The sequence below is a fragment of the Ailuropoda melanoleuca genome, chromosome 3 (genome assembly GCF_002007445.2).
Source record: "Ailuropoda melanoleuca isolate Jingjing chromosome 3, ASM200744v2, whole genome shotgun sequence".
Classification (NCBI taxonomy): Eukaryota; Metazoa; Chordata; class Mammalia; order Carnivora; family Ursidae; genus Ailuropoda; species Ailuropoda melanoleuca.
The window spans coordinates 16,497,965-16,525,215 of NC_048220.1; the positions used below are offsets into that span (position 1 = coordinate 16,497,965).

The window sequence follows — 27,251 nt, forward strand, 5'->3', positions numbered from 1 at the left end:
GACAGAGAGGGAGGAAACATTCCTGGCAGAGATCAGTCACCCAGGGAGGGACCCTGCATCTAACTATCCACGTTTAATCTTCACAGAGAGTCAAATTGTCTTGAATCTAAGAAAGTCCACTTAGATACAAGACACAATAGATGAACCATTATCAGGTGAGCCTGTCCCCAAGATAATAATAGCCTTCCCTTTCATTTGCAGGCCATTGAGCCAGGGTTTTACTAGGACAAAAAGAGAAGTTTTCTCTGAAAAGCTGAAAAAATTGCTTCCTCCAAAAAATTAAAAAGTTAATTTGATATCAAATAGCATAAGTAGACTTTAGGATAGGTAACTATCCTGTGTGTGTCAGGCCCTCCCTGAACCATCGTGGGGTTCTATGGAAAGGTGATAATCTGGAGCATACTCAGAGATCCGAGAGCATGAGCAAACATGCAGATCTATGTCAGCTGTGCAAGAACTAGGACTATTACTTTGCAGAAGCAAGGCTCAGAAGCCAGGTGGGGAGAGTAGGGCATGAGGGTCAACTCAGATATTTAAAGGTTTGTCATGTGGTCAGTATACATGGCCTGTGGGGCTAAAAAGGAACACCTAAGAGAGATGACATTCCAGTCATTATAAAGGAGAACTCGGAACAATCAGAATTCCTAAGGATGAACTGGGCTGCTCTGAATGGTAATGAGTTCCCTGTAGCCAGAGGTATTCAAGCCTTTGATAGATTAATTCAACATTCTGCTCCTTTATCAAGTGTTCACTCTAGAGGCTCAACACTGGCTACACAGATGTGAATGAAATGGTTATGATTCCTGCTCTTATCCAACGGAGAGTCTGGTGAGGTGATTTGCTAAGCGGTAGACTGTTGAGGGAATTGCTAGAGAAAACTCAAACATACAACCAGATAAGATTTGTCAGGTTTTTCTCAATCTCAGGAAACATTCCAGGAAACAAAGCCATAGGTTTTTCTACATTTGAAGAGTCCCAAATGTAGAATGAGCCAGCCAGATTAATAACTCTTAGCTATGGAACAGTTTACAGCTAGCTTAAAGAATATTTGGGAGACTGCTGAGATTAGGGCTTTAAACTTTTGACTGTGGGTCTCCAAAGTACCTTAAGGAAGAAGCCTCAAATCCATTTTCCTAAAGAGAGCTCTTAGAATCATCCTTTGACTCTTGGTGACAGTTCTTATGACTTAGAGTTACGTATGCTTTACGGTTAGAAGATAGCTGGCTTTCGGAAAAATAGAATGATGGTATTTTATAATTAGAAACGTAACATAAGGCTGGTATACACTCAAGAAACAGATGAAAAAGGATTCTTTTTAATGGTTTGTATTTATTCTCAGAATTAATTCCTTAACACACAATGCTGATTAAGTACAATCTAGTCTTGCCTATTAGTTATAATTAATGAAGTTCATTTTCTAATCACTTTGGTAATCAACACATTTCAAGATAAGATCATTTTACCTTAATCTTAATTTCACAACTACGATCTTAGACTGGATCACATGATGATTTGGAAAGATAACCTGCTGTAGCAACAAGGCTCCTTCGGGTTTGCCTAACTTGACCAGGGGGCAGAGGTGAGAAGCTCCGGGAAAATTCCAGGAACTTCACTTTAGTGAACCTCTCAGAATATCTCCAGGCAACACAGGATTCACAAACAATTCTTCACGGAAAATAAACTGGCACTAACAAAAGCTCCTTTCACTTCTATTTTTTTTGTAAGCTTTTTTTAAATACTAAAATTAATCCAAAAAAACCTATTAGCAAATTATGTATTAATCTATGCTAGAATGCTAAAAGTTTAAAAAACAAGAAAAGAACAAGGTCAGGGACTGAAAAGTCATAAGCAGCAGGAAAGAACTTGTTACTCAGCTTCTAGAACAAGAGGGAATGTTTTATAGAAACTTCTAGATACAGACCTGTTATACCTAGTACTTAAAGAGAAAGATTTACTATCAAAAAGAACCATGATACTTTACATTATTATACAGTTTTTTTAATTTTATTTTATTATATTATGTTAATCACCATACAGTACATCCCCAGATTCCGATGTAAAGTTTGATGCCATTAGTTGCGTATAACACCCAGTGCACCATGCAATACGTGCCCTCCTTACTACCCATCACCAGTCTATCCCATTCCCCCACCCCCTCCCCTCTGAAGTCTTCAGTTTGTTTCTCATAGTCCATAGTCTCTCATGTTTCATTCCCCCTTCTGATTACCCCCCTTTTCTTTATCCCTTTCTTCCCCTACCGATCATCCTAGTTCTTATGTTCCATAGATGAGAGAAATCATATGATAATTGTCTTTCTCTGCTTGACTTATTTCACTTAGCATTATCTCCTCCAGTGCCGTCCATGTTGCAGCAAATGTTGAGAATTCGTTCTTTCTGATAGCTGAGTAATATTCCATTGTATATATGGACCACAGCTTCTTAATCCAGTCATCTGTTGAAGGGCATCTCGGCTCCTTCCATGATTTGGCTATTGTGGACAATGCAGCTATGAACATTGGGGTGCATATGGCCCTTCTCTTTACTACGTCTGTATCTTTGGGGTAAACACCCAGTAGTGCAATGGCTGGGTCATAGGGTAGTTCAATTTTTAACTTTTTAAGGGACCTCCACACTGTTTTCCAGAGTGGCTGTACCAACTTGCATTCCCACCAACAATGTAGGAGGGATCCCCTTTCTCCACATCCTCTCCAACAATTGTTGTTTCTTGCCTTGTCTATCTTTGCCATTCTAACTGGCGTAAGGTGGTATCTCAGTGTGGTTTTGATTTGAATTTCCCTGATGGCTAATGATTTTGAACATTTTTTCATGTGTCTGTTAGCCATTTGTATGTCTTCATTGGAAAAGTGTCTGTTCATATCTTCTGCCCATTTTATGATTTGTTTATTTGTTTCTCGTGTATTGAGTTTGAGAAGTTCTTTGTAGATCTTGGATACCAGTCCTTTATCTGTGGTGTCCTTTGCAAATATATTCTCCCATTCCGTGGGCTGTCTCTTAGTTTTTTTGACTGTTTCCTTGGCTGTGCAGAAGCTCTTTATCCTGATAAAGTCCCATAAGTTCATTTTATCTTTTATTTCTCTTGCCTTTGGCGATGTGTCGTGAAAAAGGTTGCTCTGGCCGATGTCATAGAAGTTGTTGCCTATGTTCTCCTCTAGAATTTTGATGGATTCCTGTCTCACATTGAGGTCTTTCATCCATTTGGAGTTTATTTTTGTGTATGGTGTGAGAGAGTGGTCAAGTTTCATTCTTTTGCATGTAGCTGTCCAATTTTCCCAGCACCATTTATTGAAGAGACTGTCTTTTTTCCACCGGATGTTTTTTCCTGCTTTATCAAAGATTAGTTGCCCAAAGAGCCGAGGGTCCATTTCTGGGTTCTCTATTCTGTTCCATTGGTCGATGTGTCTGTTTTTGTGCCAGTACCATGCTGTCTTTGTGATCACAGCTTTGTAGTACAGCTCGAAATCCGGCATTGTGATGCCCCCAGCTTTGTTTTTCCTTTTCAACAGTTCCTTGGAGATTCGGGGCCTTTTCTGGTTCCATACAAATTTAAGGACTATTTGTTCCAGTTCTTTGAAAAATGTCCTCGGTATTTTGATCGGGATAGCATTGAAAGTGTAGATTGCTCTGGGTAGTATGGACATTTTAACTATGTTAATTCTTCCAATCCATGAGCATGGAATATTTTTCCATCTTTTTATGTCTTCCTCAATATCTTTCAAAAGTGATCTATAGTTTCTAGGATATAGGTCCTTTACGTCTCTGGTTAAGTTAATTCCAAGGTAACGTATGGTTTTTGGTGTTATTGTAAATGGGATGGATTCCCTAATTTCTCTTTCTTCAGTCTCGTTATTCGTGTATAGAAATGCAACTGATTTCTGGGCATTGATTTTGTATCCTGCCACCTTACTGAATTGTTCTATAACTTCTAATAGTTTGGGAGTGGATTCCTTTGGGTTTTCCATATAGAGTATCATGTCATCTGCAAAGAGAGACAGTTTGACTTCTTCTTTGCCGATTTGGATACCTTTGATCCCTTTTTGTCTTCTGATTGCTGTTGCAAGGACTTCTAGTACTATGTTGAATAATAGTGGCGAGAGTGGGCATCCTTGTCGTGTTCCTGATCTTAAGGGAAAGGCTTCCAGCTTTTCCCCATTGAGAATAATGCTTGCAGTAGGCTTTTCATAGATGGCTTTTATGAGATTGAGAAATGTACCCTCTATTCCTACACTCTGAAGGGTTTTAATCAGGAAAGGATGCTGTATTTTGTCAAATGCTTTTTCTGCATCAATTGAGAGGATCATATGGTTCTTGAGTCTTTTCTTGTTGATATGATGTATCACATTGATTGATTTGCGAGTGTTGAACCATGCTTGCATCCCAGGTATGAATCCCACTTGGTCATGATGGATAATCCTTTTAATGTACTGTTGGATTCTATTAGCAAGGATCTTGTTGAGGATTTTGGCATCCATATTCATTAGAGAAATCGGTCTGTAATTCTCCTTTTTGAGGGGGTCTTTGCCTGGTTTGGGGATCAAGGTAATATTAGCCTCATAGAATGAGTTTGGTAGCTTTCCTTCTGTTTCTATTTTTTGAAATAGCTTTAGGAGAATAGGTATTATTTCTTCTTTGAATGTTTGGTAGAATTCCCCAGGAAAACCGTCTGGGCCTGGAGTTTTATTATTTGGAAGGTTGTTTATCACTGACTCAATTTCTTCATAGTTAATTGGCCTATTTAAGAAATCTATTTCTTCCTGTTTCAGTCTTGGTAGTTTATAGGTTTCCAGGAAGGCCTCCATCTCTTCCAGATTGTTTAGTTTTTTGGCATATAGCTGTTGATAAAAGTTTCTAATAATCCTTGCAATTTCAATGGTGCTGGTCGTGACCTCTCCCTTTTCAGTCATAATTTTAATAATCTCAGTCCTTTCTCTTTGTTTTTGGACAAGTTTTGCCAGTGGTCTGTCAATTTTATGGATTCTCTCAAAGAACCAGCTTCTAGTCCTGTTGATCTGCTGTACTGTGCTCCTGGTTTCTAATTCATTGATTTCTGCTCTAATCTTGGTCAACTCCTTCCTTGTCAGTGGGTTAGGCCTGTCCCTCTGTTGCTGTTCCAGTTTCTTGAGGTGAGAATATAGAAACTGCATTTTAGATTTTTCTATTCTTTTGAGTGAGGCTTGGATGGCTATGTATTTCCCCCTTAGGACTGCCTTTGCAGTATCCCATAGGTTTTGGACCGTTGTGTATTCATTCTCGTTGGTCTCCATAAATTGTTTAATTTGTTTTTTGATTTCCTGGTTTATCGAGTCATTCTTGAGCAGGATGGTTCTTAGCCTCCAAGTGTTTGAGTTTCTTCCAGGTTTTTCCTTGTGGTTGAGTTCCAATTTCAGAGCGTTGTGGTCTGAGAATATGCAGGGGATAATTTCAATCTTTTGGTATTGGCTGAGACCTGTTTTGTGTCCCAGAGCATGATCTATTCTTGAGAATGTTCCATGGGCATTTGAATAGAATGAGTATTCTTTGGTTCTGGGGTGTAGTGTTCTATATATATCTATGAGGTCCAACTCGTCGAGTATGGCATTCAAAGCCTTTGATTCTTTGCTTAGTTTTTGCCAGGGTGTTCTGTCTATTTCTGATAGTGGGGTGTTGAGGTCCCCTACTATTACTGTGTTCTTATCTATATGTCTCTTTATTTTGGTTAAGAGTTGGCTTGTGTATCTTGCTGCTCCCCTGTTGGGGGCATATATATTAATAATTGTCATATCCACTTGTTGAATACTTCCTTTAAGAATAATATAGTGCCCTTCTGTATCTCTCTCTATGGCCTCTAGTTTAAAATCCAGTCTATCTGATATGAGAATTGCTACTCCAGCTTTCTTTTGAGGTCCATTTGCGTGGAAGATGGTACTCCATCCCCTTACTCTAAGTCTGAATGCATCTTTGGGTTCAAAATGAGTCTCTTGTAGACAGCAAATGGATGGGTCATGTCTTTTTATCCAATCTGCAACCCTGTGGCGTTTTATGGGAGAGTTTAAGCCATTTAGATTGATAGAGATTATTGACAGATATGATTTTAATGATGCCATTTCTCTTTAAAGTCTTTGTATCGGTTGTGACTTGCTGCTCTGTATCACTCTTGGGGCCTTTTTACCTTTATAGAGCCCCCCTTAATATCTCCTGTAGGGCTGGTTTCGTGGTTACGAAATTGGTTAATGATTGGCGATTTTGGAACGTCTTTATTTCTCCATCAATTCTGAATGACAGCTTTGCTGGATAAAGGATCCTTGGCTGCATGTTTTTCTCTGAAAGAGCTTTAAAAATGCCCCCCCAAGCCTTTCTCTCATTCCAGGTCTCTGTAGACAGGTCTGACGTAATCCTGATACCTTTGCCTTGGTACGTGAGAAATTTCTTTGCCCTGGCCGCTTTCAATACTGTATCCTTGGATCTAATATTTGCGAATTGCACTATGACATGCCGTGGCGTAGGTTTGTCCTGGTTGAGCTTGGATGGGGTCCTCTCTGCCTCTTGGACACGAATGCTTGTTTCCCTTGCTAGATTAGGGAAGTTTTCAGCTACAATTTGTTCAAATATCTCTTCTAGACCTCTGTTTTTCTCCACCCCTTCAGGGATGCCGATGATTCTGACATTGGATCGTTTCATAGAGTCAGTAATCTCCCGTAATCTACATTCGTGGGCGTGGATTTTTTTAAGACCAGCTTCTATTTTCGTTTTTTCTTCTACTAACCCATCCTCCAATTCGCTAACGCGTTCCTCTGCCTCGGTGACCCTGGCCGTCAGAGCCTCTAGTTTTGACTGCATTTGGCTCATAGAATTTTTAATTTCTGTCAGATTCGCTCTCATTTCTGCCCTTAGGGATTCTATATTCTCAGCAACGCTTTCTCTGATGCTTTTTTCAAGTTTACTCATCATCTTGACCATTGTTGCTCTGAATTCCATTTCTGATAATTGGGATACATCCATATGTATTAATTCTGTGGCCGAGGCCAATTCTGTGGCAGAGGCCACAGACTCATTATCTTTTCTTTGCTGGGGGGGACTTCTCCTTCTCGTCATTCTGATGAAGAGAGATTGCAGGGTTGTCCAGAGCCCAAGTGTTGACTGGGACCCAGGCCGTGCGCCCTTGTTTTATAGAGATCTTAGGGATGTGGGCTTCTTCCTTAAAGAGTTTATTTATTTATTTGAGAGAGAGAGAGACAGTCAGCAAGAAAGGGAACCCAAGCAGAGGAGTGGGAGAGGAAGAAGCAGGTTCCCGGTGGAGAAGCCCGATGAAGGACTCCTTACGGAGCGTTGTGATCACACCCTAATCCGAAGACAGGTGCTTGGTGACTGCGCCACTCAGGCGCTCCGGGTTGTGGGCTTCTTGATTTTTCAGCCTGCCTTCTGGGGGAGGGGCCTGCCTGCAGGTACTCAGAAAACCCTGTTTGGGTAGAGTCTCTGTGTCCCTTGCGAGGGGGGATGGGGATGGGCACCCTGTGAGCCGGTATTTCCGGGCTTTTGTTCTCTGGCGGCTTTCCCTGGCGGTTTGCTATGCCTCTTCTGAGAGAGCAGCAGCGGCTGAAATTCAGCCTCTGTCTCAGAACAGAGGGATCGCGGATCGTTCTCCACTGATGTTCTGGCCACTTTAACTCTGTTTCTGTTGGTGCTGCTCAACCCTGCAGCATCCCGGGCTGTGCGCCCCACACCCGGCGTCCCAGCCCTCACTTCCAGGGCCGGCACGTCTCTGTCCTTTGTGTTTCCAACCCCGCCCGCCGCCAGCCGCCCCGCGCGGGCTCCCGGAGCTCCCCGTCTCAGTCTGGTGTCTCACGGGTGCTGACCGCGAGTCCGCCTGCTCCCCCGTGCAGGTGGCCCTCCAGCCGCCAGCCGCCCCGCGGACGCTCCCGGAGCTCCCGGTCTCAGCCTCGATCCAGTGAGCACACCGGAGCTCCGGAGCTCCGTGAGATGCTTGGTGGTGCACGCTCCCGGCTCACGGACTCAGTCTGCCGTTTCCAGAGTGCGGGTCCGCGGTCCGCCCGCTCCCCGGTGCAGGTGGCCCGCCAGCCGCCCTGCGCGCGCGCTCCTGGAGCTCGCGTTCTAAGTCTGTTGTCTCGCGGGTGCCGTCCGCGAGTCCGCCTGCTCCCCCGTGCAGGTGGCCCGCCAACCGCCAGCCGTCCCGCGTGCGCTCCCGGAGCTCCCTTCTCAGTCTGCTGTTTCCAGAGTGCGGGTCCTCGGTCTGTCCGCTCCCCCGTGCAGGTGGCTACCGCTTCCCGGCGCCCTGACACGGCGGCTCCCTCCCCCTTCTGTTTAGCTTCCGATATCTGTGCGCGGTTTCACGGCTCCCCGCTTCGTACCTCGATACTCAGCGCTGGAGATGTTCATTTGTAGAGATCCATATGTATCTTCCTGCGTCTCAGGCTGATTCTGTGGATGTTCCTGCTGGTCTGGTACCTATCCAGCTCAACTCAGGGGACCGGCTCTATTATACAGTTTTCTAACCATATTCTTGAGCAGACCATATCTCTGCTGCTGGTTAGGCTCAGACAATTAAATACTGAGATAACCCTATGACCCCTAGTCATACACACGTGTGCACAGGATCACAAATGAATAAATCACAGAAGTAAGATAATAAGGATCATGGGGCTAACAGTAAATTGGCAAGTTTTCAGTTCATTGCTAGGCTTTCAAATTCTAGTAAGCCACTGGATGGCTTACTTAGCTGAGGGTCACTATTTACTAATAGGGGAACCAGGCAGAGAGAAAATCAAAAGTGTAGGTGGGGTCCTTGAATCAGTGTTCAGGCCCAACCCTGTCCCAGCATCGACCCCCTCCTCCAGTCTTTTCCCTTGCATCTTACCCTTTCCTCTATCCATGGGGCTTCTGCCGACACGTCCATGGGGGCTCCAGGCCACCCATGGGCCTTCCTATTGCCCCTCCCCAAGGGGAAAGAAGTCTTCTCTCCTAGTATGACAGTTCTTTCGGCCAACTGAGAAAGCCTGGTTTCATGAATGAAGAGGCCCACAAATAAGAAATTTACAGCTAATGAACCTAAGAGTTGGCTGAACCAGAAAGTGCTGATAAATAGCAGAGAGAAAGATATTCTCAGCCATCTGGTCAAAGGAGGTGATTCTCCCCTAACCCTAGAACCCATCCAACATGCTGAGACTAGGACAACCTTCCTTGTTTTCTTCTTTGAGGCATAATCTCTATAGTATTACAGGCCCACAATCTACTACCAGTGAATCTGAGATAGAACGAGCTCTGAAAGCCACACGACTTTTATAACGTTGCTAGTAAAGCCTGAACTCAAGTGATATGAGACTCTTAGCCACATATATTTGTCTCAGGTAGTGGGAATAATCACACGTTTAGCTGAAGAAATCTTACCCGATTGAATCACAAGCTGGGAATATTTTGTAACGTGCAGCATATGTGTCATATTACTTTCCTAAAATCCAAAAATCTCTCTGTATCCAAAACAGATCTGGCCCCACCGGTTTTGGATCGAGGCCTAGGGATCTGTAGTAGCTTCAAAATTAATTCCAGAGTTTTCTTTCACTATTTCTCTCAGGGGCTTGAATGAATTATACAGGATATTGTGGCTAAAAGGAAAAGGTCACATACAGAAATTAGAAGTCCTCAAAATTTAGTGGGGAATTTAATGGGAAGAGGGTACTTTTAGAGAGCCAGGGGTGGAGTCTTCCCCAAAGCCCTAGAGAAGACAATATTTGCCCCTTAGTAGTCTCTTCTCTTTGTCTACCTTTGGCTAATATTCACCCAGGAAGGAGAGACCATCGAGGGAAATCCATTCCTGAATTCAGTGGGGAGCTCACCGTACGGTAAGAACTGCCTTCACTATACAAACAAGTTTTTAAATGATTTGATTCCCTCACTAAGCCAGAAAAGCTTGCTTATGGAGTAGCAAACACAATAGAATCCACAATAGGAATAAGCTCACTTTTATGAGCCAGTCTTGGAATCCAAATTCTCTTTACGTTACTCCTCACATGAGAAAATGTTTTCTGCATACAAAATGCCACGTAGCACACAATCCACTTCCAAGTTGCATACTAGCTGTAATATGTAGTGTTCTTCTAAGCATCATCACTTGTCCAAGAAATATTTATGGGGCACTTACAACAGGTTCTAGGAATAGAAGGTTCAACAGGAGACAATGAACCAGTCCTCACACTGTTCAGACACTAGGGAGAGAGATGAGAGGGGGAGAAATGTAATACAGATTAAAGTAAACCCCTCTCAATGTAAAACCAAATACCCAATAAAGTCACAGTTTTCTAGTTGTAATTCTATACATCCAAAGTCTCCTATGATGAGTTTCATCTTACTAAAAAGCAGCTGCATATTTTCGGATACAGAGAGTTGGACACACTAAAAGTTTCACACTGAGTAACATAAAAGTCTCCAAACCTTCACAAGTGTAAGAAACGTTCTAATTACAGATATTTATCCTCCAAGTTCTGCTAGTAAGAAAGAAGCCACCCGGAAAAGAACAATTTACAAAGACTCAATAGGATAAAAGCACCATTTTCCAAAAGTGAGACACGGAACACTATTTGAATCTTAAAACAATAGTGCTGAAGTTCGTCATTAAAAAAAAAAAAGTCCCAACTTTGCCAAAAGAAGATGGAATATTAATGTCTGATCTGATAGCTGCAGCCCACATTTTTAGAAAACCTGTCTCAAGATTCTGCATATCAACCTTCTGAAAACAATAGTCTAGCACTATTGAAATGTCAAGGCTAAATTTTCTAAGTGGAAACCAAAAAATAACAGCTACTTTCCCTGAAATCAGGAAATCCCAGTATCCCACAATACATCCCAAGGAAACAAAGCCTTGGACTTACACGCATTCTTTTCATGATAGCGCTATTTGGTAGAGGGCATGTGTGAAGGGAAGCAAAAAGAGCAAAGGCCTTACCTCTCTGCAAGGCAGCTCCCGGGGGCGGGGAGGGGGGTGGCTGAAGGCAGGAATGCCAATAGAAATAGGAAGCTGTAGGTAGAAAGCAGATAGAAGAATTACGTGCTTGTTACCTTAATCCAGATTGCATCAACCACGTAATGCTAAGGACAGAAAGTCAGTCTATACTTGATGTTAATCCCCTAAAGGAACAACAAAGAAATAACTAAGTCTTGAAATGACTCAAGGGCATGTGCAACTCCCTCCCTACTTTCAGATTTCTAAATGCAATGAGAAATCCCAGGGGATGGAAATACCAGCCTGGAAAGCAATAATCAGGATCCTCAAGAGTAGCAGAATAAGGTCTGGGAGGTGTGGATTCTGTACTTGATGAGTTCTTTCACTGGGGAAATTTGGACAATGTGGAAAATTTGGAAGGTCATTAACTAGGAAAGTGAAATCACTCGAGTAGGCCTTTGTTCAGTGTCTCAAATTATGAGATACTAATCTGGGCACCGAAGGAAGAATTACAAAGATGTGCAACACATCACGTCCATCTCCTTGGGGAGGTAAGCCTCTACACATATAACCATAAATTGAGTATCATGCGGCATAATAACAAAAGCTAATTTTTAATACACACAAGACATCCATTACATGCCATACCCTATTCTAAAGGGGTTTCCATGTTTTATTTCATTTAATTATCACAACCACTCTGTGAGACAGATACTATTATTCTGTTATTTTACAGTGAGAAAACTGAAGCTCAGAGAGGTTGAGTAAACTTACCTAATGTCACACAGCTTCTAAGTGGTATATCAGTAATTTAAACCCAGGCTCCAGATGTCACTTACTCCTGCCCACCACACAGTATAGCATGCAAAGGATTCTAATTCTGTCTGTGGTGAATTATGCGGACAGGATGAGGTAGGGATGTGGGGAGAGAAGGGGGAATGAGGAAAGGGCAACTGAGTTGCGTGGTACCTCGATGAACACGATATGACCTCCCGCAAAATAACCAGGTCCCGTAGACCTGGTTTCCTTATCTCCGAGCAAGACTGATGAGCTTCTCTCTAAGGTCCCTTTGAATCTTTTAATCACTTCAGAACTCAATGTGTCACCTCCTGTGACATCACCAGAGACCTACAAAAGAGCAAGCTTTGGAAGAAAACCAGTGAGCAACAGCTATGTGACATTAGGAGAGTTGTGCACCTTTCTGAATCTTAGTTTCCTTCATTGATACGATGAGATAATCTTCATAAAGTCGTTGTAGAGGTTCAGTAATTTAGACTCAGTGCCTGGCACATGGGGGCACTAGGTTAAATTTAGTCTCTACTTCCCCCTTCCTTTTTCTTTAATTGCATAAAGATCTCAGCTCTTGAACTCTCTTAACCCTTAGATGAGGGACTTGGATGTGCAGCTGGCTACACCCTTTGGAGGGAGATTAAAAAAATAAAAGATAGGATATTTGAGGTTCTCAAATGTTTTCCAAAATATCTGCAAGGTTTTAATTTACAGTGCATCCATTTTATATTAAAACATTTGTCCTTCTCTTGATCTCTTTCATTACACAACTTAACTACCTTAGTGAACAGTCACGTGATAAACTGGAAACCAAGAGGTGAAGACGCGTACTATTTATAAGCCATGATTCATATGGCCTAGGAAGCTTTCAACATTCCTTAAGTCACACAAAAGTGCATAGTTAAAAGGATGAAAAACTAGGGGCGCCTGGGTAGCGCAGTTGTTAAGCGTCTGCCTTCGGCTCAGGGCGTGATCCCGGTGTTCTGGGATCGAGTCCCACATCGGGCTCCTCCGCTGAGAGCCTGCTTCTTCCTCTCCCACTCCCCCTGCTGTGTTCTCTCTCTCGCTGGCTGTCTCTCTGTCACATAAATAAATANAAAAAAAAACTTTAAAAAAAAAAAAAAAAAAAAAAAGGATGAAAAACTTTATAATGTTACACACTGAAACACGAATGGAAGTGGGTAATAAAGTCTTATCTAAAAACACCTGCCATAATTTGAAGTTTTATTATCAAAGATTAAATAAAGATAGAGATCATGAGGCATAGCCACAGAAAAGAATAGACAGATACCATATTGATAGCCAAGAGAAAAAAAGAGTATATAAGCAGATGTTTTGTTTCTTCTTTCATTAACTCAGAACACATTTTTTTTTAAAGATTTTATTTATTTATTTGACAGAGATAGAGACAGCCAGCGAGAGAGGGAACACAAGCAGGGGTAGTGGGAGAGGAAGAAGCAGGCCCATAGCGGAGGACGTGGGGCTCGATCCCACAATGCTGGGATCACGCCCTGAGCCGAAGGCAGACACCCAACCACTGTGCCACCCAGGCGCCCCCAGAACACATTTTTTTTAATCAGCGCTGGCTCGAGATTTGAGACTTTTCCTCCCTTTTTACTTCTTTTTAATTAAGGTTTAACTTACATATGTTAAAGTATACCAATGTCAAGTGTACATTCAGTTAATTTTTACATATGTATACACTGATGTAACCATCTCCCAGATCAATATATAGAACATTTCCAGTACCCCTGAACGTTCCCCACCCCCTTTTCAGATACCAAAAGGTAACATCTATCCACGCTTTTAAATACAGTACCGTAACAAAAAGAGGCAATAATCAATGAAAAAGTAAAGTAATTTGTGTCTTCTGGTATGTGCTAGAGTTTTTCATTGCAAAGACTACTCGTGGGCAGTGTAGTAACCAAGAGATACTCAAGGCTCTAAGGAATTCACTCACTGGATAATAAACTGAAAACCACAGCCTGGGACGTTCTTACTCTGAAAGAGTCAAATGACCCATTTCTTTCTTCTGGAGGAAAATGATTAAAGAAATCATTGGGAGAATTAAGCCAGACTGCAAACTCCGTGTCAATATGAATGACTCATAAGTGACTCAAATTCTGCTTGGTGGTTATAGCCAAGCCAAGATAGGTGATAACCATGAGTCAGTTAGGACCAAACTCTTGATTGGATCATGAAGTGCACAGCGATGCCTCTGATTTGACATCAAAGGAGCATGAACTTTGAGTTGTTTTCTAACTGTGATAATCTGACATTCTTGCATACATTTCTTTTTTGCAATACATTTCTTTTCAAATTTTTTATTTAAATCCTAGTTAGTTAACATACAGTGCAATATTGCTTTCAGGAATAGAATTCAGTGGTTCATCACTTACATTTAAAACCCAGTGCTCATCCTAAGTGACCTCCTTACTACCCATCACTCATTTAACCCATCCTCCCACCCATCTCCCCTCTAGCATCCCTCAGTTTGTTCTCTGTCGTTTAGAGTCTCTTATGGTTTGTTTCTGTCTCACCTTTTTTCATTTTCCCCCTGCCCAAATGTTCACCTGTTTTGTTTTTTAAGTTCCACATATGAGTGAAATAATATGGTATTTGTCTTTCTCTGATGGACTTATTTCCACTTGGCATAATACACTCTAGCTGTATTCACATCATTGCAAATGGCAAGATTTCATTCTTTTTGCTGGCTGAGTAACAGTCCACTGTACACATATAGCACATCTGCTTTATCCATCAGTCGATGGACATTTAGGCTCTTTTCATAGTTTGGTTACTGTTGATGCTGCTATAAACATTGGAATGTATGTACCCCTTCAAATCTGTACTTTTGTATCTTTTGGGTAAATACCTAGTGGTGCAATTGCAGGAATGTAGGGTAGTTCTACTTTTAACTTCTTGAGGAAGCTCCATACTGTTTTTCAGAATGGCTGCACCAGTTTGCATTCCCACAAACACTGCAAGAGGGCTCCCCTTTCTCTGCATCCTCGCCAACACCTGTTGTTTCTTGTGTTGTTAATTTTAGCCATTCTGAGAGGGGTGAGGTGGTATCTCCCGGTGGGTTTGATTTGTATTTCCCTGATGATGAGTGATGCTGAGGATCGTTTCATGTGTCTGTTGGCCATCTGCATGTCTTCTTTGGAAAAATGTCTATTCATATCTTCTGCCCATTTCTTAACTGGATTATTTGTTTTTTGGGTGTTGAGTTTGATATGTTTTTCATAGATTTTGGATACTAACCCTTTACTAGATATGTCATTTGAAAATATCTTCTCCCATTCCCTAGGCTGCCTTTTAGTTTTGTTGATTGTTTCCTTCGCTATGCAGAAGCTTTTTATCTTGATGAAGTCCCAATAGTCCATTTTTGCTTTTGTTTTCCTTGCCTCCAATGACGTGTTAGTAAGAAGTTGCTACGGCCAAGGTCAAATAGGTTGCTGCCTGTGTTCTCCTCTAGGATTTTTATGGTTTCCTGTCTCAAATTTAGGTCTTTCATCCACTTTGAATTTATTTTTGTGTATGGTGTAAGTAAGTGGTCCAGTTTCATTCCTCTGCATGTTGCTGTCCAGTTTCCCCAACATCATTTGTTGAAGAGGCTGTCTTTCTTCCACTGGATATTCTTTCCTGCTTTGTTGGAGATTAGTTGGCCATAGAGTTGTGGGTTAATTTCTGGGTTTTCCATTCTGTTCCATTGATCTGTGTCTGTTTTTGTGCCAGTACCATACCGTCTTGATGATTACAGCTTCAAAATGTGGCTGGAAGTCTGGCATAGTGATGACTCCAGCTTTGCCTCCCCCGCCCCCACCTCCCACTCAGGATTGCTTTGGCTATTCAGGGTCTTTCATGGTGTCATACAAATTTTTGGATTGTTTGTTCTAGGGCTGCAAAAAAATGCTGGTGGTACTTTGACAGGAATTGCATTAAATGTGTAGATTGCTTTGGTTGTATAGACGTTTTAACAATGTTTGTTCTTCCAACCCATGAGCGTGGAATGCTTTTCCATTTCTTTGTGTCCTCTTCGATTTCTTTCATAAATGTTCCATAGTTTTCAGTGTACAGATCTTTCACTTCTTTGGGTAGGTTTATTCCTAGGTATCTTAGGGTTTTTGGTGCAATTGTAAATGGGGTCGATTACTTCATTTCTTTTTCTGCTGCTACATTATTGTAAAATAGAAATGCAACAGATTTCTGTACATTGAGTTTATATCCTGTGACTTTGGTGAATTCACATATAAGTTCTAGCAATTTTTTGGGGGAGTCTTTCAGGTTTTCTACAGAGTATCATGTCATTCACAAATAGTGAGAGTTTGACTTCTTCCTTGCAATTTGGATGCCTCTTATTTCTTTTTGTTGTCTGATTGCTGAGGCTAAGACTTCCAGTACTCTGTTAAATAACAATGGTAAGAGTGGACATCCCTGTCTTGTTCCTGATCTTGGAGGAAAAGCTCTGTTTTTCCCCACTGAGGATAATATTAGCTCTGGGTCTTTTCTATATGGCCTTTATGATGTTGAGGTAAGTTCCATCTATCCCTACTTTGTTGAGGCTAAGAAGGCATGCTGTATTTTGTTAAATGCTTCTTTTTTTTTTTTTGCATCTACGGAGAGGATTATATGGTCCTTATCCTTTCTTTTATTAATGTGGTGTATCATGTTAACTGATTTGTGAATATTGAACCATCTATGCAACCCATACATAAATCCCACTTGACTGTATTGAATAATTCTTTTAACGTGCTGTTGGATTCAATTGGCTAGTACCTCGTTGAGAATTTTTGCACCCATGTTCATCAGGGATATTGGCCAGTAATTCTCCTTTTTTAGTGGGGTCTCTGTCTGGTTTTGGAATCAAGGTAATGCTGGACTCATAGAAGGACTTTGGATGTTTTCCTTCCATTTCTATTTTTTGGAACAGTTTGAGAAGAAGAGGTATTAACTTTTTTTTAAATGTCTGGTAGAATTCCCCTGGGAGACCATCTGGCTCTGGACTTCAGTTTTTTGGGATATATTTAATTACTGATTCACTTTCTTTGCTGGTTAGGGGTCTGTTCAAATTTCTTCCTGTTTCAGCTTTGGTAGTCTGTAGGTTTCTAGGAATTTGTCCATTTCTTCCAGATTGCACAGTTTGCCGGCATATAATTTTTCACAGTATTCTCTTATAATTGTATCTATTTCTGTGCTGTTGGTTGTGATTACTCCTCTTTCATTCATGATTTTATTTAGTTGGGTGCTTTCTCTTTTCTTTTTGGTAAGTCTGGCCAGGGCTTTATAGATTTTATTAATTCTTTCAAAGAACTTGCTCTTAGTTTCATTGATCTGTTTTTTTTTTAAGATTTTATTTATTTATTTGAAAGAGTGAGCGAAAGAGAGAACATGAGCGGGGGGAGGACCAGAGGGAGGAGCAGAGGGCGAGGGAGAAGCATACTCCCCAGTGAGCAGGGACCCAACATGGGGCTTGATCCCAGGACTCTGGGATCATGACCTGAGCTGAATGAAGGCTTACACCACCCAGGCGTCCCACCATTGATCTGTTCCACTGATTTGTTTTTTGTTTGTTTGTTTCTATATTGTTTATTTCTCCTCTAATCTTTATTATTTCCCTTCTTCTGCTGGCCTTAGGCTTTATTTGCTTTTCCTTTTCTAGCTCCCGTAGGTATAAGGGTAGGCTGTGTATTTGCGACTTTTCTTGTTCCTTGAGGTAGACCTGTGTTGGTATATACTTCCCTCTTAGGACCACCTTTGTTGCATCCCAAAGGTTTTGGACTGTTATGCTTTCATTTTCACTGGCTCCTGTTTACTTTTTATTTCTTCTTTAATATCCTGGTTAACCCGTTCGTTATTTAGTAGGATGTTCTTTAACCGCCACGTATTTGTGGTCTTTCCAAATTTTTTCTTGTGTTTGACTTCAAGTTTCATAGCATTGTGGTCTGAAAATATTTTTTGCAACGCGTTTGTTCTGGTAACTTTGAGGTCACTTAGTAGAAGTTGGGAATACAATGAGTGACAGAGGGTACTCGACTGGGCAGCAAGGCAATCAGATCCAAGAGTTTGGTTCACGCTTAATCTAAGCACCTGAACTAATACAATATTTTAATTTGGTCAAACTATAGATGGACGGTCAATAAGTGTTCCAAACAGGGACACCTTTAACAGGGGACCCTACTATAAATACACCATAATAGTGGGACTAAATAAGGACTCTCAGGCAAATGAGAATGTACCATCACCCTAACTATCACAAGCCTCCATAAGCCTCAGAGTTCATATTGATTACCTCTTAATTCCAATGACTTCTTTACCATTAAACTAAAGCTCTTATGGTGGCAAAGACATTTGAGAGAGGAAAAAACCCAGGGCACACGAGAGATTACAGATGAGATCTAGCCAAGTAAACATATCAATGTCACTGATCTAAGGATGGAGTCTCAGCTTCTGATACAAGGATATCAGCTTGAAGAGGGTTGAGGACTCAGGGGAGAATAGATATTACACCTTCGACAGCTTTAGTAATGCCTTCTCGCATATGACATAATACTCCACACACTGTGGGTTGTCATTAAATAATCAGGGCTGATGATCTAAGGAAAGGCAGTAGCCCCCATTTGTTAAAATATTATTCTGGTCAATAATAACATGATGATGATAATCAATAATTTAAATGAACTGAGTGTTTACTAGGTACCTGGCATACTTTACTAATTGCTTTACATGCATTAGCTTTCTAAATTTCCCAGTGATCCTATAACTTCGATACTACTGCTATTCCCGTTTTTCACCCCAGATGAGGAAATGGAGGTTTACAGGAGGTAAGCCAGGTGTCCAAGGTAGTCAAGTACACATGAGGACTCTTAGATCAGTCAGGATCTCAATCACTTGACCTCACCTCATCCCTGCTCCTCCCCTCCCGGGACTCTTTGCTGCAGGACAATTCCCTGAAGGAGCTCCAATAAGGGGGTTTGTTTACTGAAAGGACAGCATGGACAACCCCTCAGACAGAAGGGGCAGAAGAGAAAATGCTGTAGGACTGCATGAGCAGTGCATCTGAGAGGCCAGGAATCAGACCACTGCCACCAGCTCTCACCTCCTGTTTCTTTGTAGTATCTACGCCTAATTTATACATGTTCTCAAAATCTGGAGGCTTGGCATTCTATAGGACCAAGCATTTCCAACGTCTGTATCCCTCTCTAATGTGTGTTTTCCTAAAGAGCTTATTGTTTATTTTTGTGATAAAAAAGAAAGATGAACTTTTGTTTCTTGGACTACTACTAAAAATAGAAAATAGATTCTGATTTTAATCAGCCTGGGATCATAACACAGAGGGAAACAGTCTGTTTTCATCTGGTGGGCTTTTAAAGGTAGAAGCCCATACAAAGAAGCAGAAAGCCCTACAGGAAGGTGGTAAATGCACTTAGTTTCCCAAGTGAATAGACTTGACTAATTACTCTCGCCTCATGAAATGTATTTAAGTGTCATTTCACGATAGGTACTTCCAACATTTCTGTGTAAAAAAGTTTTTCCCCCTTCACTCTTTTAGTCTCTATAAGACAGACAGTGATACAGCTGTAACCATGAAGTCTAGAGCCCTTCCCTTGAGGCCAGCATTCTCTTACTTCAATGCTGTATTCCATTAATAGATGCACATTCCAACACAAAGCACAGTGCCTGGACTAGAGCCCAGTTCTGACTTCCAGCCTAGAGCCTTCTCAACAAGTTGTGCGGATATGTAACGGGGCTAGGTGGGGAGTGGGTATGACTTGTGTGTAACCCAAAACAGAAGAATGTGAAGCGTCCCATGGCCATCCCCTGCCCCTTTCCACCATCTGACACCCAAGTGTCTGCTTGTGATATACAAATGTGGTAGGTTTTGACTCAAGTTCTGGGTATGTATATTTTGTAAATAACCATTTACTGAACTCTTTCCCAGTGGACTATGAACTCACTTATAGCACATAGGTGCTTATTTATTTTTACATCTCCATCACGCAGAATATAGCTTGGTACATGAAAGGCACCAAAAAAAATATTGGTAGGAAATAAAGAAGGAAGGAAGGAAAGAAAAAAGGAAGGAAGAAAGGAAGGAAGGAAGGGCACAGTTTACCTCAAATGAAGGGTCTATTTATAAAATTCAAACAAAAGCAAAGTAAAGCTGTGGTTACTTGAGGGAAATAGAAAAACTTTCTTATTTGCCTGAGGTGTTTTCTGCATTCGCTCCTCCCCTGTTCCTCTTTTGCTATCTTTTTTGTTAAATGATTCTTTAAAAGGAATAATATTAGAAAACAAATTGGAAGAAAGGATAACAAAATTCTAACAGGAATTGTCAGAAAGGAATAATAACATGAAAGTATGTAAAAAGGAATGAAAATTTTAAAAAACAATAAAAAGTGTGCAATAAAGAAAAAAATGTAACATGCAGAAACTCCTTGAATAATTAAAGCAGTATTAACTGCTTCCAAACTGTGTATTTTTATTATTATTATTATTTATTTTATTTATTCGACAGAGATAGAGACAGCCAGCGAGAGAGAGAACACAAGCAGGGAGAGTGGGAGAGGAAGAAGCAGGCTCATAGCAGAAGAGCCTGATGTGGGGCTCGATCCCATAACGCCAGGATCACGCCCTGAGCCGAAGGCAGACGCTTAACCGCTGTGCCACCCAGGCGTCCCCCAAACTGTGTATTAATTGCACCATGCAGAATGCATCGTCAGAACATCTCACAGGGAGGAAAAGAGAGCACGCAAAACCAAGGTGCAAGGAAAGAGAAGGGCCAGTCCTCCTAAGCATGGCATGATCATTAGTTCCCAAAACAAGGAAAGGAAGTTGCTGTATGAATGTTTCTCTAAGAAAACATGAAAGATTCCCTAACTTTAAACCACTGCCTGTGGATGATAAACAGTGATTCTTGGACTTACTTCGGAGCCAGACCATCTGGGAGTCTTGGGACCTCTCTGATCCGTTTGAAACACTTGCAGTCAACTAGCAGACAAGTGATAAGTGACGTGAACTACTTTTCTGTTTTTAGTTGGGGGTTTGAGGTAGGAGGAATTTGAGTTAAATTTCGTTTTTTCATTCACTCTCTTTTTTCCCTGCAAATTGCAAAAAAAAAAAAAAAAAAAAAAGAAAGGGAAAAAGAAAGACTGATGCTACTGAACAATAGAACATCTCAGGTCACCTAGAGTTCCAGAAGATCATGGTTGAGCAACATTGGTTCAAACAACTATGCTATGATTCCTTCATTCATTCAACACATATTTACTGAGCATCTAATAGGAACCAGGTACTGTGGATAGAGTGGCAGACACAACACACAAGTCCATTGTTTTAGGGAACATTCCAAACTTCTGGGAGAGGACAGATAATAAACAAACGGACAGAGAAAATAATATCTATGAGACCATCTCCCACCAACCTCCTCTTCCCTCCTTTTACTCCAGGCACAGTAGAGAACAAGGGCCTCCCTGCTGTCCCTAGAATGGGCTGAGCTCAGACTTGCCTTGACACCTTTACCCATGTTCTCCCCACTGGCTGCCAAGCTTTGTACCCAGACTTCACATGGCTCCCTCCTTCCCCTCCTTCCAATCTGACACATCACCTCTCAAAGAGGCTTGCCTAGACTTCCTGTGTATAATAGACCTCCTTCGTTCTCCACTGTTTTCTATTTTATTTTGTTTGTATCTTTATGTGCTTACATTTCTCATTTTCAGTTCCTCCACTAGAATGCAAGACCCACGAGCACCATGGGTCTTGCCTGTATTGTTCACTTGTATATCTCATGTGTTTAGAACAGTGCTGCTAGAAGTGCCCATTTATCCACATCCACATGGACAAAGCATCTAAAGTCAGAGGGCCTCATCTATTATCCGCACTGTGGTAGCTGGTGTCCAGAGACAGTCCCCAGGGAACTGAACTCCTGCTATTCACACCTTGAATGTGGGCTGGCCCTGTGGCATACCCTTGACCATGAGAAAGCAGCAGAGGTGAAGCTGCCTGACATCCAAGGTTATCCCATAAAAAGCCTTGCAGATTCCCCCTTAGCATTATAGAACACACGCTCTAGAGGAAGCCAGCCACCAAGTAAGAAGTTTAAGTATACTGAGATGGCCATGTTGTAAGGAAGCCCAAGCTGGCCGTGTGGTAGGCCATGGAGGGAGATAAAATGCTCAGCGAGTCCGTACCTGCTCCGGGCATCCCAGCTGAAACAACAGACGTGGGAGCACACCTGTAGCTTAACTGAGTCTTCAGATGGTGCTCCAGCCCTGGGCACCATCTGACAGCAACTGCATGAAAGACCCTTAGTGAGTACCATGCAGTGAGATCCCCATCTGCCCCGCCCCCCAAACCATGAGCAGAAATAATAAATTATTGTTTTAAGCCACAAGCTTTGAGGTACTTAGTTATGCATTGGCCATTTCTCAAAATACGGGTGCTAAGCTTGGTTGGCACGTCATCCCTAGAGAGAGGAAAAGAATACTTCAAATTTCCCCATCTGCAGTTTAACCTGACTTGGGAAATACTGGTTTACAGCCATTCTATGTGTTTTTTTTAATATTATTTTGAAAAGCATACAGAGTAGGAGATTCCATGCCCTATTATAGATTCCCACTGCAATGTTTAATGGCTATACTCATCAGGAAATTATCCTTCATCTCAGTAAAGTTCCCCTTCACATAATGCTTCTCAACTTTCATTCTTAAAACATGTTTTAAAAGTCTTAAAATCAAATTCTTCAGTGTCCCCATACGGCTCACTTCTGAACTCTGTTTTCCCATTTTCTCCTTTGGATATTGAACTTCAGTTGAAAACAGGAACGGTCTGATGAGTACTCATGAAATTCTTTGACTTAGGACACTGACACATTGAATATTATGCATCATTAAATGATTACAGGTTACACCTTGCTAAGAGCATCAACCACCTTCTTAAACACGTCATCAGACAACAGGCACAAAATCCCAGGCATGTGATGACACCTGATGTGTACCTATATTGGCTAATAAGTACATAGCCTGCCACGTGTTATAAATTAGGCAATCATTTGACCATACATTGCACCATTATCTCCACTCAAATCTCCAAGCTCATGTTTAAACTCTACCCCTGAGACTATGGGCAGATGTACAGTGTATCTGATCAATGTGAAAAAGAGACCAACTTTGATCAATATTCCAAGCTGTTCAGTAGAAGTCTCCTACCTCCTGAAAGGTGATGGATTAGGCATTTTCTACTGCACCTGGTTCGGTAACTGGAAAGAGTAACAGCTAGAACACCTCTTTGATATTAGGAACAAGAAATGATGTTCCCAGAGGCTAGAAGGAAGAAAAGTAAAGGGTCTTTTACTAGAGAAAATCAAAGAGCCCCCTAAAATATATTGTAGACATAATTCCACGTCTCAATTTTGTCATACTACAGTGAAATCCCCTAATGTTGGCCGCTGCTGCCTTTTAAATATTGCATTCCATTTTACTGTATAATAGCCCCATGAATAAACAAATTAGGAAGCAGTCTGACAATGTCTTTTAAATGCAGGCAAATGTCACTAAGTAAAATAATATAGTTTACTTGCTCCTTTTTTTTAAGATTTTATTTATTTATTTATTTATTTGACAGAGAGAGAAAGCACAAGCAGGGGGAACAGCAGGCAGAGGGAGAGGGAGAAGCAGACTCCCCGCTGAGTGGGGAGTCCAATGTGGGGCTCGATCCCAGGACCCTGGGATCATGACCTCTGCTAAAGGCAGATGCTTACCTGACTGAGTCACCCAGTGCCCCTTACTTACTCCTTTCTAATTCCTCCCCACTGTAGGAAAGGACTCTGTGCTATTTTCTTCACCTGCCCCTACACCCATCCTCCTCTCCTCGTTTCTCACTTAAGACCACATTTATTTCACACACTACAGAAAAGTTCCAGGGCACTCATTAATTGAGCTGTAAGCCCATGTCAAGGAAGTTTTGAACACTTGTCCTTATTCATGCATCCAAAGGGGTCTGACTGAGGTTTCTCAAAAGGTTAAACACGTAACTACCATCTGACCAGCAATTCCACTCCTAGTTATTTACCCAAAAGAATTCAAAGCAGGGGGTCAGACAGACATTTGTACATCAATGTTTACAATAGCATTATTCACAAGAGCCACTAGGTAGAAACAGCCCAAGTATTCATCAACAGGTGAACAGATCAACAAATGTGGAATATACATACAATGGAATATTATTCAGCCATAAAAAAGAATGAAGTACTGAGATATGCTACAGCTTGGATGGACCTTGAAAACATTATATGTAGTGATACAAGCCAGACACAGCAGGAAAAATATTATAGGACTGTATTTGCATGAAGTATCCAGAACAGACAAATTCATAGACACACAAAGTAGAATAGAGGTTACCAGGGACAGGGAATAGGGGAGGAGAGGTTATTGTTGAATGGATATAGAGTTGATATTGGGTATGACAAAAGTTTTGGGCATAGGCGTAATTGTTATGCATATTGTGATTACATTTAATGCCACTGAATTGTACATCTAAAGAAGGCTAAAATGATAAATATTCTGTTATGTATATTTTATTGCAATAAAAAAGAAAAAACTTGGGGGCAAAAACTGAGCTCTCCTTTGAGCTGTAGCAGGTGCTGTTAGGAAGATACCCGACATTTAGGGAAAGAGTCACTACCCAGAATTTACGAGCATGTTCATCTGTTTTGTTTCTTAAATTCCACATATTCGTGAAATCATATGATATTTGTCTTTCTCTGACTCATTTTGCTTAGCATAATACCCTCTAGTTCCATCCATGTCATTGCAAATGGCAAGATTCCATTCTTTTTGATGGCTAGGTAATATTCCCGTGTGTGTGTGTGTGTGTGTGTGTGTGTGTGTGTGTGTGTGTGTGTATACCACATCTTCTTTACTCATTCATCTGTTGATGGACATCTGGGCTCTTTCCATACTTTGGCTATTGTGAACATTGCTGCTATAAACACTGGGGTGCATGTATCCCAATAAATAAAAATTTTTTAAAAAATAGGGAAGAGAGAGCACAACCTATCAGGCCAACTCTCATGGAATTTACATAAACATATTTCTTTTACTTTTATTTTTCAAGTGTCAACAGAATCAATTTTGGCACAAGCAGGCTACAAAAAGATGCTTTTGTTCTCTTCAGACTAATCATATAGCTAATAAATGGAGAGGGAAAAAGAAAACTTTGGAAGGGACTTGATCCCCCAAATATTTGCAGTTATCTGAAAGGGTAGTTGTTTTCTTTTACACACACCACACATACTCACATATGCATACGTACATGTAAACACTACCGTTCGGTAGTCTTAATTATTCTGAAACCTAAAATCAATTTTACAAGAAAAATGAAGGACTTACAGCCCCAGACAGAGCAGAGAGCTACTGGTTTTTTCCCCAGCCAAGTCATGAGCTACCGTTGTCCCTTGTCATTGCTTTAAAGTAAATTTGGGTTTCCAATAAGGAGGGTTTACACCACTCTTACTCTCAACTACTTTGTAGAAAAGTAGAAAACCACCAACACATACTCTACTTGGGATAATCAGGGCATGTTTGGAATAATACCTGGAACACGGTAGCTCTCAAAAATCTATGAAATAAATGATGCTTGAAATGCAAAACTTCAGACGGACTCACCACGTCCAAACCTCACCAAAAAGCTGGCAGAAGAGGCATTCAGTTTACTGGGCGGGGGCGCAGTCCCTGCGGACTTGCTAAGGAGGTTTTGATAAATGCCTCCCCACTCCCACCCCCGCCCGGGGAAGGGTTAACCCCACAACCACTGGACACAACCACGTCTCACCACCTTTGTCACTGAACTGACGTATTGTTGAAGCCCCGACGGAGCAGTCCCCAGTGAGGCAACATCCTGTTTGAATAATTTAGGCCAGGACCCAGGCCAGCCCACACAGCGCATCTGTGCGGGAGAGCGCCTCGCTCCGTCGCAACCATTTCCTGGAGCTGCAGCGGGCCGCCCTTTTTCCAAACCCCAGGGTTACACAGTCGGGGAGGGAACCAGCCCCACTTACCGGGAGGCTAAATCTACGGAGCCTAGTCAGGCAACTGTTTCACCTGCGTGGCCAATTAGCTTCCTCGGCCCCGCCGGACTAGTTCAACAGGTTTGCTTGCGCGCGGCCCGGGCCTCCCGGGTTGGGGCAGGAGGCTGTCACTTGGCTTCGACCCTCCCCTTCCCTCCCCGGCTCGCACGCCGGCGCCGACCAATCGCTGCCGGCCGGACGTGTCCAGGTTGGCGGCCCCGCCGCGCCGCGCCGGCCTGTGCGCCGGGCGCCCGAGCGCGCGGGGGAGGGCGCGGGGAAGGCGCGGTTCGCAGGGCCTGCGCCCGGATCACTGGCAGCCGCGAGGGGACGCCTGAAGGTGCCCTCCGCACGCGGCCCCGATGACCGAACTACAGCAAGATGTGGAAGACACGAAGCCTGCCAAAGTGCTCGCGAAGAGAGAGGGCAAAGTTGGCTCAGCCCAGTGAGTATGCTCCGCGGGGACCCAGCCCCGGCGGCCGGAGCGCGCTGCCCAAACGTCTCTGCCGGGGACCGGTTTGGAGTGGAACTTGACCGTGGACAGGCCGCCCCGTGGCTTGAATTCTTTCGGTGGCGCCCGGTCTCTCTTTTTTTCTCCCTCCGATGCTGTGTTAGAGAAAAAGGCAGGGCAGCGTTTCAGGAATGTACTGCAGCTTGCAGTCCGGTGGGGATGTGAAGGGTTGGAGCCGAAAGCACGAGTGGAGGGTTCCCATTCCCTAGGGAGGTGTGGGGCAAGCATTCAGATCTCGAAGCCAGGTCAGGAAACAGCGCGACGTTTATTTCTGTTGCCCTACTTCTTCGTGACGTGTGTGAAGATGAAGTTGCCTCATAGGTGTCATCTGGTCTTTACCTTCACGGTGATGTGTGTTTCGTCATTTGATTCAGAGCTTGAGGGTGTCCTTCTCCTATCGCCTTCACTGTTTCCCCTAAAGAAAGGGGAAAAGCAGTGGAAGAATGAAATATGCTTTATCTTTTGCCTCAAAGACTGTCTGACTTTGCTTGGGAACTTGACACAAACTTGTTAAACACTTTTTTTTTTTGAGAGAGAGAGAGATGGTGTAGGAGTGGGGTGGGGGAGCACAACGGATATATTATAATATAAAGCACTTCAAATATTGGGTTGTGACTACCCTCTTAAAAGATTCATGTTCATAATAGGATTTGCACATTGTTGGGCCTATAAAGGCTTCTGGTTTCAGAAACTGAAAACTGAAATATTTGGATCACAAGGATTAGCTTCCTATAATAAAACTAATTTATCTTCCCCTGTACTACTTTTTTTTTAATCCAAAAGTATTATTTCCACGATTGTTATTCCCATTCTTCTTTGAAAAAGGAAAGGAATCTTTCAGTATTCGCTTTTCTATATCACTGTAACTTTAAGTGGTACTAAGATAAATACATAAATTGTTAAGATGAATAAATAAGCCCATTTTTTTTTTGGTACCAACC

General features: G+C 42.1%; 1 protein-coding gene across 2 annotated transcripts in view; it reads left to right on the forward strand.

Annotated features, from left to right (window-relative positions):
• Positions 1-27,251, forward strand: part of GRAMD2B (GRAM domain containing 2B) — a 111,194-nt gene that overhangs the window by 18,780 nt on the left and 65,163 nt on the right. The window contains exon 1 of one of the 2 annotated variants that reach the window (XM_002918073.4): positions 25,924-26,244. The exons of the other annotated variant lie outside the window; for it this stretch is intronic. Within the exon in view, the coding sequence (XP_002918119.1) occupies positions 26,162-26,244 (83 nt within the window). The 5' untranslated portion in view covers positions 25,924-26,161. Of the gene's footprint in view, positions 1-25,923; positions 26,245-27,251 lie in introns of those variants that run through there. 2 annotated transcript variants of the gene reach the window in all.